At 40.5% G+C, this 17,544-nt stretch overlaps 1 protein-coding gene across 3 annotated transcripts in view; it reads left to right on the forward strand.

Annotated features, from left to right (window-relative positions):
• The first annotated feature begins 11,026 nt into the window (after nt 1-11,026).
• The window catches only part of FAM91A1 (family with sequence similarity 91 member A1), a 48,412-nt gene continuing 41,894 nt past the window's right edge, over nt 11,027-17,544 (forward strand). The window contains exons 1-3 of one of the 3 annotated variants that reach the window (XM_012451604.3): nt 11,027-11,360; nt 16,284-16,368; nt 17,358-17,509. In XM_012451604.3, the coding sequence (XP_012307027.1) occupies nt 11,289-11,360; nt 16,284-16,368; nt 17,358-17,509 (309 nt within the window). In that variant the 5' untranslated portion in view covers nt 11,027-11,288. Of the gene's footprint in view, nt 11,361-15,226; nt 15,247-16,283; nt 16,369-17,357; nt 17,510-17,544 lie in introns of those variants that run through there. The other 2 variants (XM_012451605.3, XM_012451606.3) reach the window with 2 other exon arrangements.

The following is a 17,544-nucleotide window of genomic DNA, read 5'->3' on the forward strand; positions in this document are numbered from 1 at the left end:
CTTATGAGATAGTTACTATTATTATCCCCATTTTACAGATACAGAACCTGAGGCACAAAGCAACCAGAAATTGCTTAGTACACAGTCAAATGGGGAGGTGAATTCAGGTCACTACCTTCTACCTAACAATGACGTAAGTAGATTGGACATGGATTCCTGTACAATTATTGCACCTAATATCTTTAGCACTAGTTGGGATTAGGGGTCAGAAGCATAAGGTGAATGTTTTTACAATACACTTTCACGACGAGTGGTTTGTCGTTTACAGCAGGGTTCTCATCCTTAGCTCTATTGACATTTTGGGCCAATACTCTTGATTGTGGGGGACTGTCCTATGCACTGTAGCACAGCATCCCTGGCCCCTATCCACTAGATGCCAGTAGCACCTTCTCCAGTTATAACAACCAAAAATGTCTCTGGACATACCCAAATGTCCCCTGGGGACAAAACTGCCCCCAGTTGAGAACTACTGTTTAGGGAGTTCTGAAGTGTCTTGGTGAAGGGCCCATTAAGTCACCAGCATGACACAATGGTGTGACTAAGTTGCTCTGGTATGTTTCCTTGTGTATTCTCTCGAAGTTTCATGTCATTAATTGTTCATAACAGGTGTTCTTAGCTTCTCAAATCAGAAATAAACATACGGTACCAGCTTGTACCAGTTATTGGTTTTCCATGCAATGTGTGGTGAATCTTTAACTTTATGGATTACTTATAAATGGAACAATAAGCTTTTTATTTCCCTTAAATCCAGGTGGCCACACACAGAGCAAGAAATTCTAAATATCCTCAATCTCTTTAAATATTTAAGCCAGTCCACATTTCTTTCCTTGACTTTGTGTTTGGTCATATTGGGAAGTATTTTTTTTTTTTTGGTTCTATGTAAACATAGGACAGATTATAAACTTGGTACACTCTCCATATTTAAATATGTTCATCAGGATTTTAAAGACAAAAGTTCATCAGGATTTTAGAGACAAAAATGAAAACAATGATCATGATATAATAACATATCATAAACCACTGAAGAGCTACAAAGAAAAAAAAGGCATGGGTTATTTAGAAGTGTATTGTTTAATTTCCAGTGTTTGTGGATTTTCCTATTATCTTTTTGTTATTGATTTCTAGCTTAATTACATTATAGTCAGAGAACATACTTTGTATGATTCAACTCTTTGAAATTTATTAAAGTTTATTTTATGACCCAGAAAAAAAAAAAAAAAGGACAGGTTGGGGCACGGTGGCTCACACTTGTAATCCCAGCACTTTGGGAGGCCGATGAGGGCAAATCACCTGAGGTTGAGGATTCGAGACCAGCCTGACCAACGTGGAGAAACCCCATCTCTACTAAAAATACAAAATATTAGCTGGGCATGGTGGTGTATGCCTGTAATCCCAGCTACTTGGGAGGCTGAGGTAGGAGAATCACTTGAACCTGGGAGGTGGAGGTTGTGGTGAGCCGAGATCATGCCATTGCACTCCAGCCTGGGCAACAAGAGTGAAACTCCATCTCAAAAAAAAGGACAAATTATCACTTAGGTTGGACTTTCTGGTCATTGATACCAGAGTCTAGCAAGAATGCCATTTTATTCTTTTTATTTTAATCTACCCTTTTCTTCCCTTGCATCTTCCATATAGTCTCTGGCAGCCAAAACACCTTCTTCTCTAATCCCTTCAGATCTATTCCAATGTTAAAACCCAGCATAAAAGCCACCTCTTTCATAATTGCTTCCAGAATCCTTAATGAGAAGCTCCATTTCCTTCTACTAGCATCTTTTATGTGTCACTGCTTTTTACTTTGTATTCCATTGGGTTATGTACCTGGATCTCAACCCTATTCACTGTAAATTATTTAAGGGTAAAGATCATACCTTATTCATTTCTGTGTCCCCAAATGCTTAATGTAGCTCCTGGCACATATAAACCATTTAGTCCTAAAATAAGTATCCTTTTGTTAAATTAATCCTTCTCAGATTAATTTCAAATTTCTAGAATCAGAAATCAATATTTGGCAGCAAGGCATAATCAGTTGCAAACACTATTTGTGTTGTTGAACTCTGAGAATCAGGGTTGTGGGGGGAGCTTGGTGTCAACCTTTCCACCTCTTTCCTTATTTATAGAGTAAGAGATTTTCCTCTGGGATTTTTCTTTAGGCCTAAAAATTTAACTGCTTTCTGTCTCTTTCACACTTGAAAATTAATCACAATCTTTGGTATTCATTTCAGTGGTGGAGTCCATGAAGCAACCTTGATCCCTATGCTCTTTGTAGCCTGGGTCAGCATTATCTGCCTAAAAGAATCCCACCAAAACTTTGATCCTTTAAAAGATTCACAGTTCCCATCAGAGACAGGCTCTTCAGTAAGTCATAGTTTTGGTCCTCTTGGTTATTTCTTTCTGAGTGATCTGTGAAAACCTGGCTTCTTTCACCTCATGACAGGCTCTGCTGTGTGATAGCCAGGGATGCTAATGTGCGGATACTGATGCTATCTTAGCAGGCAGATAGCGAGGGATTATCACCCCAATTCAGTCTTGCTCCTTATCTCCCATGTGCAGAAAATAGGTCTTGGTTCAGACTAAAGCTGGTAGTTACTTTGGGTGGAAAATATTCAAACAAGACTAATCACAGACACAAAGAAAATGCAACTGGTTTCTTTCCTAAGGTGGACCTAATGATTCTTTCTTTTTTTTTTTTTTTTTTTGAGACGGAGTTTCACTCTTGTTACCCAGGCTGGAGTGCAATGGCGCGATCTCGGCTCACCGCAACCTCCGCCTCCTGGGTTCAGGCAATTCTCCTGCCTCAGCCTCCCGAGTAGCTGGGATTACAGGCACGCGCCACCATGCCCAACTAATTTTTTGTATTTTTAGTAGAGACAGGGTTTCACCATGTTGACCAGGATGGTCTCGATCTCTTGACCTCGTGATCCACCCGCCTCGGCCTCCCAAAGTACTGGGATTACAGGCGTGAGCCACTGCGCCCGGCCCGGACCTAATCATTCTTACACTCTTGCTCCACCGGCTAGTGGTGGGAGTCGAGGGGAAGCTTAACTCTATCAGTTGAAAGGCTCTTATTTGGCCTCTTTCTGTTTAAATATAGTCATCTCACTGGGACTATGGTTTCTACTGGGAGATGCTCTCTCTTGAAGATTTCAACTTCCTCCCGTTTCTCCCCAAGATATGTCAATGGGAGCTAAAAGAATTCAGAAAATCCTTTTTCAAGAAAGCCTGGCTTTTAAGACTACTGTCTTGCTCAGACTCCAAAATCGTAGTTTGTATTTCAAAAGCTGAACTTTGACTTTCTCTTGGCCTTTCTTTGTAATAATCCTTATTTTCTCAAAAGTAAATAGGTGTATCTAGCTTCTTGATTAATCTTTTTCTGACTTTTGCTTCCCTGGGCCTACTTTTACCAGGTGCACAATTCAGCTAGCTTTCTATATACTTAAAAAGAAAAGAAAAAAATATTACGCATTAAGGCTATATCATTTCTAAAAACCTGTGGTAATTAATACCTTTACTAAATCTAAAATAAAGAGAATTCAACATTTCTGTTCTTAGAGAGAACAAATCCTTACATAGACCTGGCCAAAAAATAGCCAATTTATATTTTTCCAGGATCAGTTGTCGTTGTAGCCAAGAAAGTGTCCCATCTCTCACTCACATCTCATTTATAGAGGTCACAAAACAACCCCACAATACTCGAACTTAATCCCCAATCACAGTTTACACTAGCAGACAAATTTGTATTTCTTGTTAGACAGTTAAGAGATTACGTGTTGCTAAAGGTGTAAAGTTTGAATGATGTAATGGAGAAGGAAACAAAAACAATTTCACTTTTGCCAAGTTCCAAGGCACTGTAACAATATACCCAAATAAGCTAAGAAGATCTAAGGTGGCCCAGTGCCATATGTGTAACACATACTCAGATAATTTCCATATTGACCTAATAGTGTGCCATTCTTTATTTATCTCCTGGTTTTCCTGATTGTTATCAAGGATGGGAAGGAATTATTTCCTTGGTCTACATGAATGTTGAATAGATGGCTGCTTTTTTATTACACTAAAAGCTTAGATTGGGTAATTGTTTTGCATATACAAAAATTATTATATGCGATCATGGAATTATCGAGTTGTAGAGTTAGAATTGGACATTAGAAGTTATCCAGCGGGGTGTGGTGGCTCATGCTTGCAACCCCAGTACTTTGGGAGGCGGAGGTGGGTGGATCACTTGAGGTCAGGAGTTCGAGACCTGCCTGGCCAAGATGGTGAAACCGCATCTCTACTAAAAGTACACAAATGACCCAGATGCAGTGATGGGCACCTGTAATCCCAGCTACTCAGGAGGCTGAGGCAGGAGAATCATTTGAACCCAGGAGGTGGGGGTTGCTGTGAGCTGAGATTGTGCCACTGCACTCCAGCGTGGGCAACAGAGTAAGACTCTGTCTCAGCAAAAAAAAAAAAAAAAGAAGTTATCCTTGTTCGGTCTCCTCATTTCAGCAAATGCTTATTGAGTACCTGAGTCCCAAAGAGGCCTGAAAAATGGTGATCAGCTTTCGTTGTACATTGGAATTACCTGGGGATTTTTTTTAAAAATGCAGCACCCAGCTTATCCCTTGGAAAGGTTTTGCTCTGTCACTCAAACTGGAGTGCAGTGGCCCTTTGAGGCTCACTACCGCCTCAAACTCCTGAGCCCAAGTGCTTGTCAGCCTCCCAGTGGTCTTTGTAGACAGCCTGAAGGAGTTTCATGGCAGAGAAGATTAATTAAACAATGTCTTCCAATTTTAACAAATTTCTGCAATCCAAAAAAAAAAAAAAAAAAATTATGCAGCACCTAGACTCTAACCCCAGAAACTCTGACAGAGTTGATCTTGTGTGAGACCCAGATGTTGGTAGTTTAAACAACTTTTCAGGCGATTCTTATGCTCCTAGTACTACCCCCCACCCTTAAAAAAACTGGCATTAAGTTATTTATTCTGTATCTTATCCCTTCAAGATTACCCACATACTTAAATTAACTAATTTGAGGAAGAAATGTAAAAAAAAAAAAAGAGAACTCTCCAGATGGCATTCACTTCCACTGGCTTTCATCATCTTATGCCTCTCACCTCTTTGTTTTTCCAGCTAGTCTAACGTTTTCTAAAAAACAAAATTGAGAAAATTGAGTACCGATGTGGAATACCTCCCCATTCACTCAAAATGTGATTTTACTTCTTGTCATGGATACTGTGACAATATTTTCGATTAAGGATAAATCATGCTCTGTAGCTGACCAACTTAGCCTCTCGACCTGAGCTACCAAGAGGCACAAATGGGGACTTTGAGATTGTACAAACCTCAATTGGATCACTTCCTGGTGGGTGGGCATAAGTACAAGTGCTATTAGAAACTGCAGACAAATTAGAAAATGAATTTCACGGACCCTAGGGCCTGAGGAAATGGCTTGGGTTACAGTCAATAGTTAGATACGGGAAAGTGGAGAATTTGCAGGTTTTAAATATAGATTTGTTGTGTGAGATCAGCCCCTGGTGGTCACCTTAACTATTACAATTGTGTGGCATTTGTGTTGAGGGAGCTTGATGTTGGAATGTTCATTTCCACCTCAGATCACAAATGTCCTAGAAACAAACTGACTTAAAATGGCAGAAAAATAACATTCTGTATAGTACACATGGATACAGAATGTTAATATTTCAAAGGCTTTGTGGCAAGGGATTCTCTAAAACAAGCTTGTAGTTTTTCAGTTGTTTTCCATCAATTGCAAAAGAAAGTTCCAGAAACTCTTTAAAGAAAAATGTTCCTGCATTTTCTTGCCCCTTCCCACCTCTGCATCCTCACATCCTGATTCTTTGGAATTCCATTCAGTGTCCAGATGAAAAGTTTTCCAGGTAAAGAAGGAGGGATAAGCTTTCCAGAAACTGGTATTCTATATGCAGAGATACAAAGGGATTAAACAGTAGGACATGTTTAGGGGGATTGCAAATGTCTTAGTCTTTCTGAAATGTGTGAAGCAAGAGATGATGGACAACTGAACTTTCCAATCTAGTTGAAAAGGTTTCTTCCCTTTCCACAGAGACAAGGCTACAGAATTATTTTTTCACTCCAAAATAAAGCAAGCATAACAGACAGCTTCCATAAAAGGGAGTCAGTAGGGAGTAATGGGGAAGTAATGGGGAATACGGCCCCCGGGAAAGCTTGTGTCCTAAGTGAAGCAGCCTTTTCTCAGCTTCACTGTCTGGTATGAAGGTGGGGGGAGCAATGCTGCAGGACTTTCCAAATTTTCAGGAGAATCCCCGAATCTGGGCTTTTATGAAAATTCTGCTCCTATGCAACATTGATCGTTCATTCAATATTACTGAGTGCCTACTATGTGCTGACCTAAGCCTGAGGACACAGCAGAGAACAAAACAGACAAAAGCCCCATCTTTTGGAAGCTTCCTCTCTGATGGGGGGAGACAACTTTAAAGATTAAGTCATTTACTGAATATATGAGATGGTAATAAGTGCCATCTCCACTTTATGGAGAAAAATAATGCAGAGGGGAGGAGGATGCAGAGGGTTGGAGATATGTTATGCATTTGAAGAAGGTATTCAGGGAAGGCTTAACTGAGAAGTAGCACTTGAGAGCTCAGATATCACATAACCAGTTCATTCGTTCACTACACTCAGTGGTATTTATTGAGCACTGATTATACATGGTACATGATTCTAGGTCCTAGAGATAAACTGATGAACAAGAAAGACAAAGTCCTTCCTTCTGTGCAGAGACAGACAACAAACAAGGAACCAAATAGGATAATGTTGGACAGTAATTCCTTGCAATTAAGGACATGAATAAGGTAATAAGAGAGGAAATGAGGTTAGGGGGGTGAAGGGAGAAGTGACTAGGTTGGCCAAGACAGCTTGAGAAGGCCACTCTAAGTGATACTGGGTGGACTGAAAGGAATCTGCTGTGCAAAGGTCTGGGGGAAAGCATTCAAGGTGGAGGGGCTTGGAAGGGCAAAAACTGGGAGGTGGGAACAAGCAGGCCTAAGGTGTCTGGCATGGGGGAGGTGAACTGGTTCATGGAACAGAGCAAAGCACATATGGTATGGAAACCTGAGGCTAAGGTCAGACTCAGAGATAATGAGTATGGTCTGTCTGGTGTGAAGGGGGGCAATGCTGCAGGACTTTACAAATTTTCAAAAATCGGGGCTTTTATGAAAATTCTGCTCCTATGCAACATTCATGGTTCATTCGATATTACTGAGTGCCTACTATGTGCTGACCTAAGCCTAAGGACACAGCAGAGAACAAAACAGACAAAAGCCCCTATCTTTTGGAAGCTTCCTCTCTGATGGGGGAGACAGGCAAAATTGTGAAACAGAAAAATGTTTACAGTGACTCCCTTTCCTCTCTTTTTTCTGGACACCATTTCCTCCCCTACAGGTGTTTCCCCAGCCTCATTTCATCCCTGAGCTCTTTCTTTTTCAAATGTGCTCTCAGAAAAGGATGTGCCAGCTCATGTATACTTAAAACATAATAAGGCTTAAAAGGAATTATTCTTCCTAAGGGCATTTACATTTGGATCACCAATGACTTTAATTATAAAATTTGATGCACTAGCTATTTAGGTGTTGAAATATTTTATCGTTGGGGGAGTATATTAATTTCCTGTTGCTGATGTAACAAATTGCTACAAATGTAGTGCCTTAAAATGACACACATTTATTATCTTACATTTCAGAAGATCAGAAGCTCAAAATGGTTCAGCAAAATTCTCCTTTTGGAGAATCCATTTCTTCTTCCAGTCCCTAGAAGCTACCTACATTCCTTGGCCTGTGACCCTGCATCACTCTGACCTCTGCTTCTGTTGTCACATCACCTTTTCTAACTCTGACCCCCCACCTCCCTCTAAGGACCTGGTGATTACCTTGAACCCACTTGGATAATTCAGGATTAGTTCCCCATGTCACGATCCTTAACTGCATCTGCAAAGTCCCTTTTACCATATAAGGGGCAAACTCACAAGTTCTAGGAATTAGGATGTGAACATCTTTGGGGGCCATTATTATTCCGACCACAGGGTGTGACATTCTTGGGTCTTTGAGTGGGGTCACTAGATGGCTCCCTACTTTCAGGTAGTTTCTGCTTGTTATTTCTGTTGGAATCTTGGGAATGAAATAGTTCTGTAGTCTTTATGAAGGGCAAATTGCCTAAGCCAGCTGGGCAGTTTTCCTCAATCTGATCTGGTAAATTCAGATAAGACCGAATTTCCTTTTTTTTTTTTTTTTTTTTTTTGTTACTCACGGAGTTAATTTGAATGACAGCTTCAAGGATGGAGCTTCTAAGACTCCGCAGTTTCTGACCCCTCTGGAATTTGAAAAGCCAAAGGTCTAGTACAGTAAAAATTAGCAGGAGCCTGAGTCAGGGACCTTAAGGAAGGACATAATTGACAAGCGAAAAAGTGAGGTACTGTAAAGAGTGCTACATGTGGCACCCAATGAGCTGCTGTTTTCAGCTTTCTGGAGCTTGGGGAAGAAGTCCTGTTCCTGAACTTCCCAGCAGAGGGGGTCACGGAGCCCTGTGGGTTAACTTACATCTTTGAACTGCTATCCTCTCAAAGAATGGTCACCTTGGGGGGAAATGAGGCAGATCAGTACTCTAATAAGATTGTGTATCAAGGGAAACCTGGTTCCTATTCTTTAGAGCTTGTTATTTGAATCCTTCCCGTCCATATAGCTTTGACTCATTCCCATTTCCTCCTTCATGTGTCTGCTTTTGTCAGCTACTTGCTGAGTGAGACTCTTTAGCCATAGGGTCATATTTTCAAAGGTCTGCCTTATTGATTCAATGGGTGTAGGTTCACCTCCATTTATCCCATGTCCACTTTTATAGTTTTTGATGCATCCACTAAACTCAATATAGTGCGTTGATCAGGTATTCACCTGCTGAACTGCTATCATTAGCTAATAATAGTTTACAGGGATTTTTGAACTAAGTTGACTTTAATTTTCATTGTTACTTATATTGCATTAGACCCAAGTTACACTTCGGAAGAATATGGGTTCCTCTACACTTAGAACTGTAAAACATTATTTTAGAGGATGACTATGTTGTTGATTTTGAATGAACATTGTCTAAATTGGAACAGGAGGTAGAAGAGTTCAGTGAGTGAAAGCCTGAGTTGGGGAACTGAAAGGATGGCTCTAGAATGAGGATAGCCTTGGGCTCCAATTTGGCTCTGGCACTACTACCCATCTGATCTTGTGAGCAAGTCATATACCGCTGCCAAGCCTCAGTCTCCTCCTCTGTCAAACTGGGATAGTAACAGTGGTTACTGTTGTAGGAATATCAGGGTTGTGAGGAACAACAATCTATTGCAAGTCAAGGGCTTAATACATGGTGGGCAGATAAGCAATACTTGTTGAACAAATGTCTCATGGTTAGAGTTCAGTTAACTTTAGCTATGCTGATGAGGATCTGTAAACACAAGATTTCAGAGCACTTAGTTTCTATTATAGTTGGATAACAGGAGGCCAAAACATCTATAAAGGGAAGTGTGTACTGGTCACCTTTGTTTCATCAGACATAATGGGGTTTCTGCTAAGCATCAGACTTGCCAGCTGTCGAGGTGTGAGCTAGGCATCTTACAAAAAGTTCTAAGTCTACATCTCCCAGTGTATAATAAAACATTATTTAAAACCATTGTTAAAAACTGAAAAGCAGTTGTGTAAGGTCTTTTAGGCTGACTGACAGTACCATGGACTATGCCATGGCAACCTCTGTGACCTGTATGGATATTCCAGATGAGTTCCTGGAAATAGGAAGTCTGAAGTAACTGGAAAACCACAAAAGGGAAGAATGACTTGAAACATTCTTCTATTGTTCCTTATTCCCCCCTCAACTGTTATAAGGCAATTGGACTTTGTAACTGACCTCGGTCAACCTCGTGACTCCAGACCCTATGACCCCCTCCCAGCTTGCAAAAACCACCCTAAACTGTAAGGTTCTGTAACTTTCCACTGCCTACCCTAAACCTATAAAACCAACTCCTATCCCACTGCCCTCCGCTGGCTCTCTTTTCCGACTCAGCCCGACCTCACCAGGGTGAATAAACAGCCATGTTGCTCACACAAAGCCTGTTTGGGGGGTCTCTTCATTCAGTGCGTGTGATTCAACAAGCTGCAAAAACACTGAAGTTGTCTCTGGTTGCTGCCGGGAATAATGGTCATGGGTTTGCTAAGGCAGTGTAACAAATTCTGGAATAAATTATTCCCAAAGACCTTATCACTTGATCTGCAATTAAGACATGCTGGATTTTTGCTTTTAAAAAGTGACTCTGGAGGCATTTGTGTGGCGCAGAAGAAAGCAGAAATTGAAAGGCTACATGCCAAAGGTTGGCAAGGGTCTCTCTGTCTCCTAGGTGCCTGTGGGCTGCTTCCATCTGTCAGCACCACTGTTTAAAATTTCAGCTCCCCGAATCCCTTGCATTGTAAGAATTTGGATCTTCTTGGGAAGTGGAGCCCAATGGCGAGCAGCACACCTTGGATGGAGAGAGGGCTTACCAGACCTCTGCTCTCCCACTGCCCTCGCTTCTCGCTCAACCCGGTGCAAGATCTGACTGAGAGACTCTTTCTTTCCCCAGGGGCCTGGACCCGTTCCCCCGTCGCCCTGGCCAGGGTTCGGGGCTGGCCTGTGGAGAACCCCGGCGAGCGCACCGCACTCCTTGTAAAGCCAGCCACCGCCGGCCCGCTTCCCAGGTCGCTTTTCTCCGACAACCGACCCCAGTGTCTGTAACCGCCTGTTGTGGGACCACCTGGCTTCACATTTTGAGGAAACTGGGTCGTCAGCAACGGCAACACAAACCCAAGTGATAATCTCCGTTCATCCAGAGATGGAAACAGGGAGACGAAGTGCGTGGGCGAGTGGCGCTCAACCAGGTACTTCTAGGGACCTCATCGTCGCCCCGCCCCGCAGCTAGTAGAGGGCGTGGCCAGAGGCCAGTCCGCGCTCCGCCCCTCCGGCCGCGCACCAGCGGGCGGAAGTGACGTGTCAAAGAGCCATTTCCGGCGGGCCGAAACTAGGAAGAAACTTGGAGCTCTTAAGGCGAACCAGCCTCCCGTCGCTGCTGCCTGTGCTCGGTTGGTCCAGGCCGCGCTGAGCTGTCGGGAGCCCAGGCCATGGGGCAGCTCGGGCCTTCGGCCGTGTGAGACGCGGGGCCTCCCGCGGGGCTTCCCTGACAGGCAGCGGGCGGGCAAGCGGGAGGCGTAGTGTGGGTCGCGGTCGCGGCCCCTGCCGCCGGCCCTGGACACGGCATCATGAACATAGATGTGGAGTTCCACATCCGGCACAACTACCCCTGGAGCAAGTTGCCGGCCAACGTGAGACAGGTACGGCCGGAACCTGTCTGGGACCGGGCCCCTGACGGATTCGGCCCACCCCGCGGTCACCTGCTTGCCTCGCCCGCGGGGCCCGAAAGGGCTGCTCCCGGCTTACTCCCTTCTTTTACTCCTCTGTGGTCTTGCGGAGACAGACCCTCAGCTCAGGGCGAGGGGGGGACGGCAGTGGGGCCACAGGGCCAGGACGGGGCCGTTGCTAAATGGGATGGCATGGTGTCCACAGGACCCGACTGGCACTTTTGCCCGCAGCCTCCCTTCAGCCAGGCACCTGCGATAGAGATTTTAAGCACTGTCCTTGACCTCCAGAACTTCAGGATGGTGGGAAAGGGATGAGAAACAAACGAATACGATACAGGATGATAGCAACTCATACACACCTCCACTGTAGTATATGTGAGAGCACAGGGATGCATGGAAGGATGTGTAGAGGAGGCACTTAAATTGGGCCTTGGAGGACGAATAAGAGTTAAGTAAGAGGGAATAAAGATCTTTCCAGGGGGAAGGAAAGTCATTTTACAAAGCTTGGATGAGTGAAAGGACATATCTCATGAGTAGCAAGTGATTGAATATCACCAGAGTTTGGACTGAAATGTTTGGAGTTGAAATTTTTTGAGTGTGTGGGGCTGGTAGCAGATGAGACAGGAAAAGTGGTTAGGGCCAGATGTTGAAGGAGCGTTTGTGCTTTGTTTTGTTGGACTTTATCCTCTAGAGAAGATGAGTTTATCAGAGATGTTTCAACAAGCGTGACATGAGGTTTTTGAAAGTTAATGCTCGATTTTTTGAGTATGTTTTACTCAGCTGTTTAATAGATTATTTATTGAGCACTTACTAGGTGCTGTGCGTTGTTTTAGATGCAGGTAATTCGCAACAGTCAACAAGACAAAGATTGCTTTCATGGAGCTTCCATTTTACTGAAGAAAGTTAGACAGTAAACAAATAAATTGATAAATACATAACAGCAGATGGTTATAAGTCTTATGAAAGTAGTGGTAAGGGCTACAGATAAGGCACTGCTGCTCTGGTCATAGATTGACGTTCACTTCCTCCCATTATACGTGGTCGAGGGTGAAATTTGGTTTTCTATTGGCACTTGGCGGTGGTGTTTTTGGGAATTTGGAATGCTGGTGGTGATGGTATAAGGATTATAATAGTTTAGTTTACTTTGTTCCCTTCCTCCCTTGGGAACTTAGCTCCAGGAAGTGAATATTAAGGTTCTGGTCATGCATCATGTGGCCAAGAAAATACTTTCACTTTAATATAGCAAACCCAAGAAAGTGGAAAGATAAATTTAAAGGATTTGAATTGTTGGATGTCAGTGGCTGCCCGGGTGACATTTATCTTAAACTGAGAGAACAAAGCTCTAAACCTAAGGGAATAAATTTCTTTTGTTAATCTTGAATAAAGGCTTTAAAGGACACTTTTGTACTTTAGGGTTTTGTGGCAAATCCAAAGACACAAGAAGAAACAATTCTTCTTTTCTTTGTTTCTATTTTTTCTCTACTCTTTTCATCGGAATATATGTAACATACTGGAAGAAAGATGAGTGATGAGATTATATACAACATGAATAATTGTCTTTAATTAGTTTTGGCAAAAGAGTTTCTAAAACATAGTCATGACTATTTGAAAATAATCACAGAACAGTTAAAATTAGGTCTAAATGTGAAATTAAGTATGTTTTTGTTTTTAAGATCACTTGAAACTGGCTATTTTAGCTTAGAATAAGGTTGGCCATTTGTATATGTTGCAAAACCCATCTGTACACGTTTACTTCCAGGGACCTTCTCTAGCCAAATCACTGTTTCCCTAGGCCGAGCTCCATCTGAGATTACTACATCAGCTTTCTGTCTGGTCTCTTGCTGTCAGAATAGGACTTTCTCCTGCATTCTTCATGCTGCTCTAGGGGTGAGGCTTCTGAAATGCAAACCCAACCTTATTACTGCCTGTCTCCTTTATATTGCTTGTATTTAATAGCTTCTTTTTGAATCTCACTCTGATACTCACTGCTCGTGGGAGGTTTCCCTGACCTCCTAAATCTGTGGTGGTTGCCCCTAGTCTGTCTTACCATTGCGTTGTATTCCTCACCTGTCACAGAGCTTACCCCACTATGTTGCATTTTCCGGTTACAATACTGGCTTTGCTTTTGTACCTTGAGTACTTCTCACATACTTAGCTTTTAGTAAATATTTATGGCTCAGCACCTAAAGCTCAGTCAGTTTAAATGTGGGGAATATTCCTTGTATGGAAAGAATTTGTCTTTTGGCATTATAGATTTTTAGATACTTTGGTGTTGTTTCCAGTAAGTTTTGATGAGTTTCCTTGGAAATGACTCACATTTTCCAGTTCTGAAAGCTGGGGGCAGGTGATTTAGATTTTTTTAAAATGTATTTTAAGCTAAGTCATTTTTACGTGGATGAGAGGACATTTAAAAAAATGTGATATGGGTCATGATAGACTTTTAAAAAATACATTAAAATTTGGGGATGGGGTCATTATTTCAGGATTTTTCTGTAGTTTACCGATATCTTATATTCTTTATTCAAAATAATTAATAGTTCTTTTATTTTAAGGGGCATCTTATGATGAGGTTCTGTATCATCTAAGAAGGATCAATTTTAAAAATGTGTTTTTTGGCAGGGCACAGGGGTGTACTTGGGGATGTATATGCCGGGATTGGAGTCTGTAGGACCAAAAGTTTCAGAAAATCTTTGTGCTTTTAGCATAATCTGTGATGGGTGCTTTATAGCTAGTGTCTTATTCTTACGTCATTGTTTCATCTGATGTAGTTCCTTTTATATGCAACCCAACTTCATTTGTCAGACCTGGTCAGTATTTCTGCAGGGCTAGAGTTGTCTCTCGATAAAATGACTTTTCTTTTCCTTCTTTTTAAAAAGTTAACCTTCTCTAGTGGCAACTGTGTTTTAAAATGTGAATGGTGGGAGAAGGTGGGGTAAGAGTGGAGGGGAGCCCAAGAATCTCAGAATAAAGCAATTTATATTATATACTTGGTTAGTGAAGAGTAAAGCCAACTTTTAATGTGGGTTTTAGAAGTTTCTGTGCACTCGTGTATATTGATTAATATATTCAGGACCAGTTATTACTTAATGCTGAGAGCCAAAGCTTACACATTTGGTAGGTGAAGAGACTTATTTTGAAACAGAAGAGCAAAACCTCAAGTTTGGAAGTTGCTAAGATGTTCACAAAACTGTGTGCTTATGTGAGTATGTGTGTATTTGTATTCCCTCAGGAAAAGACTTTTATTTAGCGGTAAAGACAGGGAAAATCTTTAAAAGGGTGCTATTTTGAATTCTCTAATATGGTCTCTTCAGTGCAGTGACCCTGGCACTGATGCTACAAAGAGGATGGTAGAGTAGTTTCTTTACAATGAGATCTACTCTTAACCCCTTGTAATGTGAAGACAGGTGAAAATAATATAAGCACATACATTCTGATAGTAGCGTGAGTTCTGACTTAGCCTGTGATAAACTAAGCTAGATGCAGGAAGAAAACTGACCCTTGAACAACGTGGTGTTAGGGGTGCCTGCACCCCTGTGCAGTTGAAAATCCATGTAAAACTTTTGACTTCCCCGGAACGTAACTACTTGTAGCCTACTGTTAACTGGAAGCCTCGTCCAAAACACAGTTGATGAATACATATTTTGTATGTCATATATGTTATTAATAGATACTATATTACAATAAAATAAGCTAGAGAAAGAAAGTGCTATTTCGTCGTATTTTTCTAGTCATTAAGTGGAGATGGCTCATCTTAGAGGTGTTCATCCTTGTCTTCACATCAAGTAGCCTGAGGAGGGGGAAATACAGGAAGTTTTTGGTCTTGCTGTTCAGAGCGGCAGAGGAGGAAGAAAATCCCAGTGTAAGTGAACCTATGCAGCTCGAACCCATGTTGTCAAGGGCCAACCGCACATAATTGTACAAATAAAATGGGACACATCATGTTCCATTTTTCTGAAAATATTACCTACCAATGGGTCTAGTTATGCGTCAGTTTACTTAGATGTGAGTTTCATCTGTCTTATTGTGAAGATTGCCTTAACTGAAAGATGTATGGACATTTCTTTGGCTTTGGCTTAAATGTGAGTAAGAAATATGATAAACTAATCTTTCTGTCATTACTTTCCTAAGATGTCTAATTTCACTTTATAGTGTATTGGAAACACCATCCCTAGAAATTAGAAGGGGGATAGCAGTCATATATTAAATTAAGTTTATGTTCTCACAGTGAATATAATGTTAACCATAATCAGGCAAACTTGTTCTTTACTTTCATGGACACTGCAACAAAACACTTAAGTGCACAACTAGAAAGATTTTAGCTTATTAAAAATAGATCAGAATTCTAAAATTGTCTAAATGCTTTCCAATGAAGCCAGACGGAGATTGCATTTTTAAGAAACAATCTTGTGTACATTTCCAGAAATCTTAATCTTTAATAATTATAACCCTCAGCTACAAATAATTAGCAAAGAGGGATGTATATGTCCTTAGTTGCCATTCTTAAATTTAAATAAATGTAGGTGTAGGAAACCATCTATCCATTCACTTAACATAAGAGTCTGGAAGGAAATCTGTATAAGCATAAGCAGAACTTATTCTTTGTTAACTAAAGTGAAATTATACTCTCCTACTGCTCTTTTATTTGATATTAAATACTTCGGATAATTTTCGAAAACTCTTTTGGAAAGGTAGACAGAAAATACATTAAATTTTTGCCCAGAATGCTGTAGCAGGAATGTTAGTATAATAACATTTAAGGAAATATTTTGTATTTAATTCTGGAAATTAGAGATGCCAGGATAAAATTGGGTGTCTTGGTTTTAAAATGTTTTGGGAAAAAATAGTACTATTGTTCAGTTTGAAAGTTGTTTAAATTCTATTTGAAATTTCTTCTAGAGTCTTGGAAATTCACAGAGAGAATATGAAAAGCAAGTTGTCCTGTACAGTATCCGCAATCAGTTACGATATAGAAATAACTTGGGTAAGTAGGGGCATTTTTATATTGGGGTGGAACTGACTATTGCTTTATCATATTCATAAATCTGTCTTTGCAATACCTATTTCATAGTACTGATATTATTCCATGTACAGTCTTTGAGAAACTCTACACTGATCATTTCACCTAACAACAATTTGTATTAGCAGTAGATTTTTCATTCTAATTCTGATAAAAATTGTTTTTAGAGTACTGTTTATAGACTAATTTTACCTATAAAATAATCTTAATTCAAATGTCTTCTTTTTGCCTGAGGTTAGAAAATATACCATAAAGGAAAAAATGTATTCTTAGTAATTTGACTTTGAGTTGTCTCCATAAATTTTTCAAATAATATGTAAAACTCTTTCTATAATAATTGTGACACATTTTAAACATAGTTCATTCCATGATTTCTTTTTCTTCTTTCTAAAAAAAAAATTTGCTTTTTATTAGATAGATTATTTTGGTTAGTCTGTTCTGCTGTTGCCCTGGTAGTGTTTCCCTCCTGTTTGTTACTCTTATTTTAAGCATAATATTTCTGATAATTGTTTTTCTGTATGAACATTTTCCATGAAAGTCAGAGGGCTTTTTACTTTAAAAACTAAAAAAACAGCAAATAATTAAAAAAAAAAAAAGATTTGACTTCATTGAAAACTAGCATTCAGTTTAGCTCTCTTATAAAGTAATAAGCCTCTGTTTTGTACCTTTTTTGGGGTCATGCTGGTAGTTCTATGCTTTTTTTCTCATTTGGCAGGAATTATTCTCTACTAATCTGTCCTATTATACATTTTACTTATATACTCTGAAGTCTGTTTCATGTCATACAACTGTTCCTTTGTTCCAACTTAGAATATTTTATTTGTTCTCTTGCAACTTACATACTTTTCTTTTAAATTACTGTTGGTTTGTGAAGTATTTCTTACTGCATTTATAGTTAATATGTAACTATAGGAAATCTGAAAAAAACTAGACAATTTCCCTCTTTTATGCAGTTAAACATGTCAAGAAAGATGAACGCAAATACTATGAGGAACTGCTGAAGTACAGCCGAGATCATCTCATGCTGTACCCTTACCATTTATCGGATATTATGGTGAAGGGCTTGAGGATAACACCATTTTCATATTATACTGGGATTATGGAGGTGAGTTTACAGTGTGGGTGAACCATGGGGACTGG

Source organism: Aotus nancymaae, unplaced genomic scaffold (genome assembly GCF_030222135.1).
Source record: "Aotus nancymaae isolate 86718 unplaced genomic scaffold, 86718_ANA_hifiasm-v0.15.2.pri h1tg000036l, whole genome shotgun sequence".
Classification (NCBI taxonomy): domain Eukaryota; kingdom Metazoa; phylum Chordata; class Mammalia; order Primates; family Aotidae; genus Aotus; species Aotus nancymaae.